This window comes from Nicotiana sylvestris, chromosome 9 (assembly GCF_000393655.2).
Source record: "Nicotiana sylvestris chromosome 9, ASM39365v2, whole genome shotgun sequence".
Taxonomy (NCBI): Eukaryota; Viridiplantae; Streptophyta; class Magnoliopsida; order Solanales; family Solanaceae; genus Nicotiana; species Nicotiana sylvestris.
This window is the reverse complement of record NC_091065.1, coordinates 126,059,749-126,064,725: the sequence shown is the minus strand read 5'-3', so window position 1 is coordinate 126,064,725 and position 4,977 is coordinate 126,059,749. Positions and strand designations below refer to the sequence as shown.

Genomic DNA, 4,977 nt, shown 5'->3' with positions numbered 1-4,977 from the left:
AAGTCAAAATAAAAAAAATGACTAATAAATGTCGCCAACTGTCCAACTGGCGCGGTCGCAATTGATTTAAATTAAATTTTAATTTTATATTACTTTTCCCACTACTTTGGTCGCAAATGGTATATATAATTATAATTTCCTTTATTCTTTCTCACCTGAGTGGTCGCAATAATATAAAGTATTTTTATTTTATTTGAGTTCTCCCACTACCGTGGTAGCAAAATTAATTTAATATTATTTATTTATTTATATTTTCCACTATTGCGATCGATCGCAAACCTTATTTAATATTATTTTTTATTTAATTTTTTCACTACAGCAGTCGCAGATGTCCTGAATATGGAAACTTTTGAAGCACTTTGCAACTACCCTGGTCGAAAATCAATCGAAAATTGGGAATATTTTGACAAATTTCAAATGTTTTAAAGCACCACCACCTGCCAATTCAAATATACATCAACTAAACAATTAATCCACCATTCCAACCAATTAATCCACTATTTCAACTAATCAAATCCATAAAATGGAAACAATTATAGAAAACATAAATATTTGTAACTAAAATATCCAAACACAAGTTAAACATTCAAGCACCATTCAATCTAGTCTAAAACATTACAATCATAGTCAAGTGTAAACATTACCAAGTCTAAACATCCAACCAAAACAAATAATAATGTCTCAAATATCACAACCACAACAAACTAGAACTCAGTATCCTTGTCATCCTCTCCATGAAATTGACGCATGCTCATAAGTTTCTCCACTAGATTCTGCAATTTATTAAAATTTGCGCAATCTTCTTTCCTTTCCTCCTTCATCTCTTCAACTTCTTTTCGTAATTCTTCCACCTATTCGTGATTCTGCGAATATCATGCATCACTAGACAATAATGTCATAGAATGACCTATTGAATATTGCGATCCAAGACCGTAGGTTCTACCTTTCTTTGTGCCACCAACCAACTGCGTCCATATTGAAGATACATCATTGAGTGATACTTGAGTCGAGCTACTATCCTCGGAATCGGGTTGACTTTAACGTCATTCCTCAAAACATTTTGGATAGGCTTCCCGAAATTTAAATGTTAAGCATTAAATCATGTTATACTAGCAGTATGAATCACCAATAAATAAATTATGAGAGCTTAATATAATGTTCTATGCAGATGTAAATGAAAAATTAAATGCAACTGATAATCTATAGCAGGGGAAATGTCACGACCCAAATTTCCCTCCGGAGGATATCGTGACGGCACCTAGTCTCTAAGACTAGGTAAGCCTATCAACATGCGGGATAAATAAAATAAAAATAAAAACTCTTAAAACTCAACAACTTAGTGCATATAGAAATTCCCAAAACCCGATGAAATACAAGTCACAAGCTCTTGGAAGAAATTCTAAATAGCTCTATACATCAGAGTCTAACGAGGATAAAGAAACAATATAGTAAAGATAGAGGGGGACTCTGAGGTTTGCGGACGCTGGCATATATACCTTGAAGTCTCCGCGTACAACTAGCTTACTGATCCTGGTCTGGTAGGAAGTGTCTGGATCTGTACAAAAAAGATGTGCAAAAGCGTAGTATGAGTACACCACAATAGTACCTAGTAAGTTCCAAACATAACCTCGGTAGAGTAGTGACGAGGTTAGGTCAGGGCCCTACTGAAAATAGTAAGAACAGGGCAAAAGTTTAATAATATAATAACACTAATGACAATGGGAATGAAACATGTAAGGAATATTGTAATGACCGGTCGAGTCGTTACAATAACAACTCGCATCACACGTGTCCATATACCACCACATTTGCATAACAATAATTTCAATACCACAATCACGCGTATCCCAAGGTTCAATAACACTGAGTACAATGACAACAATAACATGAGAGTACGACAAGTAAATTAACACGAGAATTAAAACAACACAATAAAACAGAAGAATAAGCTCAATAATACAAGAGATAACATGTAATAATGACTTCAAATAAGAATAACTCAACAATGAAAGAGGTAACATGGCAATAAAAGTGACAACAACTTCAATTAAAACATATAAGAGTATATTCGATAATAAAAGATAGAACATGTACTAACGACTTCAATTAAAGCATGTAAGACTAAATTTAACAATGGAGGATATAACATGATAGGGCAACTTCAATTAAATGTATATAAAAAGCCAAGGGGTCTAAACCGATCAAGTGAGCAGACTGAGAATTTGACATTCTTAGGTTAACCTGAAATCAAACATCAAAGAACCAAGTGTAAAATAGGGTGCATTATGGAGATTCGTATTAAATCACCACTGTTATCCTTTTTCCCACAGTGGAGCCCAACCTGTTTACCCTTAAAATATGAGTAACAATTAAATTTGTACGTGATTTGAAGGACACGCGATTTAATTTAACATGAATGATCTAAGAACAATAAATAATTAAATTAAAGAGAGATAAAATGATCAAACCAAACGCAATGTAAGAATCAAGCATGGCTTTAAGTTGAACATTAAAAACTGGCTCCGATCGGGCCCTCGATATGGGCTCAGTTGCAACTAAAGAAATGAGTAACAGAAGAACGCTTTTAACAATAGCCAGAAGAGAAATAAATTTTATTATTTTGATATGCGTGCCAACAGTGGTTTAAAATGAAAAAGTTCTCCCCTTTGTATAATAGGAGAATTTCAATTCCAGTACAAGTCTAAATAAGATAAAAATCTTCTCTTTTGGTGAAATGTCGATCTACAGTCGATATGTGACGGGATTTACGCCATAATATCCGGTTGAGGGTGAATATTACGGCTCCAAAACGAGGGACCCTTCGACTTTGCTCGAGGTTGCATCAGATCATGCTTCCCGTTTCTTTACTGGAAAATCGAGGGTAACATTATTCCTGATTTTACCCGTACCCAAAATGACAGTTTTAAAAAAAAGGTATTAACTTTTAGTTATATTAATGCTACTCTTGCAATTATTGTAGCTCTCCTTTTATTAAACTAGTGTTAAACTGCTTATTTAGTCACATAGACAAACTACTTCTCAATTAACTACTTCCTTCGATTTAATTTATACATCTTATTATTTTTTAAAGCTATTTCAAAAGGAATACTATCACCTTTTATATTTAATTAATTTTTATTCTAGCATTTCATTTTATTTGTACCGACGTTCCTTAATAATGGCATATATGTTCAAAATAACAAGATTCAAAATATATTACTAATATATTTAACTTAAAATTATAAGATTCAAAAATCTTCTATATATTGGTAAACGTCATGCTCAATTAAATTGAATGGAAAAATATAAAGTTATTCAGAGACAATTATTTCCGGATTAGCTGTGTGAAAAGAAAAAATTAAAATTAAAAAAAAAAAGAAAAAGGACCCCCAATCCCCATACATGTCTTGGTGCTTCTTTTTAAAGAGGTCCAATGCGTTCCTTGCCGTGATTCCCCTTAATTAGCCCATCACCCTTCATCTTCCCCTCCCTCCACTCCTCCGAATTATCATCTCTCCTATTTGATCAATCAGAAGAACTCTGAAGAAATAATCTCCCTCCTCCTTTATCCTCAGGTAATAATCAGTGCTTCATACTTCTTTTACATATCGTTAAAATGCATTTAACAATTGATCTCTTGCTTTATCATATCATTTTTTTGTGTTAATCCTAATTATTGGTGTTTAATTTACCTGCTAATTTCGAATCCGACTCAGAATTTTGTTGATTCATTCTTATTATCTTCAGAATCTTTTTTTTTTTTATTAAATATGAATTGGTTTGAGTGCCTTCCTTTCTTATCTGTCTATTCATGTGACTGAATCTACAGGTCATCGTCTTCTTCGTCAGAGTGATTCGATCTGATTCGGTTCTAAATTTGATTCCATTTTTAACTACTGAATCTGATGGAATCAATGGTTATAGAGATGTCTTCAGCGCCGATCTCGAATACTATAGCGTCCTCTGACAGAGTTATATTGAGGGGGAAAAAGAATAAGAAAAGCTTGAAAAATAAAACTCAAAACAACACGAATGCCAATAACAGCGAGAATCCGACTGAATGGAAAACACAAGCTCAACAGCAAGTTTACTCTTCAAAGCTACTGAAAGCACTCCGTGAAGTGCGAATCAGTTCACCGCCGGCGACAACGACTCGTTCGGTGCCGGCGCCAAAAGGCGGCCGAGCCGTACGGGAAGTGGCTGACAGAGTCCTTGCGGTTACTGCTAAAGGACGAACAAGGTGGAGCCGAGCTATACTTACAAACCGGCTCAAGCTCAAGTTCATGAAGAAGCACTCGAAGCGGCAGAAATTAATGGCGGCAGGTTCTTGTACCAGTAGCCGGTTACCTAAGAAGCCGAGAGTGGGGATATTGAAGCTGAAAACGAAGAATTTGCCGGCTTTCCAGAAGAAAGCTCGAGTATTGGGACGGCTTGTACCTGGTTGCAGGAAACAACCGGTGCCGGTGATTCTAGAAGAAGCCAGTGATTACATAGCAGCTCTTGAGATGCAAGTTCGAGCCATGAGTGCTCTAGCTAACCTCCTTTCTGGCTCTTCTTCTACTGCTCCTCCTCCTCTAGATCATCTCAGCTCCAACCGGCCTCCTCCTAGTTGAAATTTTTAATTTTTTTTTTTTTTTTGCTTTCTAATTAGTTTCTTCTCTCTTACTATGAATATTATTCCTCTGTTACATATATTTCTTCTACCTTTCAACTTTCAAGTTATGGGAAAACATTAATTGGATTATCAGTTTTATGACGACTGATAATTTTGTTTAGTTTTTGACAATGTAGTCTATCTTAGTTGGTTTTGGAATTTAGAGTTAGCTGATTGATTTTAATTAGAAGGTTAAGCCCCCAGTGGCAAAGCTAGAAGGAAGGAATGAGTTCAATTGAATCTGTTTGGTTGAAAATTATAGTACGCAAATAAGGTTAAAATAAATTATATATATATATATAAGCAATTTATACAAGAAAAAA

At 34.7% G+C, this 4,977-nt stretch overlaps 1 protein-coding gene across 1 annotated transcript; it reads left to right on the top strand.

The window, feature by feature from the left end:
• The first annotated feature begins 3,397 nt into the window (after positions 1–3,397).
• Positions 3,398–4,761, top strand: LOC104249926 (transcription factor bHLH148-like). The gene is made up of 2 exons (XM_009806454.2): positions 3,398–3,575; positions 3,830–4,761. The coding sequence occupies exon 2, from the start codon at positions 3,906–3,908 to the stop codon at positions 4,611–4,613; it is 708 nt and encodes a 235-aa protein (XP_009804756.1). The 5' UTR covers positions 3,398–3,575; positions 3,830–3,905; the 3' UTR covers positions 4,614–4,761.
• Positions 4,762–4,977: the final 216 nt, after the last annotated feature.

Excerpts from the sequence above, each read along its gene's own strand:
- LOC104249926 (XM_009806454.2), top strand. The coding sequence starts at position 3,906 with ATGGAATCAATGGTTATAGAGATGTCTTCAGCGCCGATCTCGAATACT.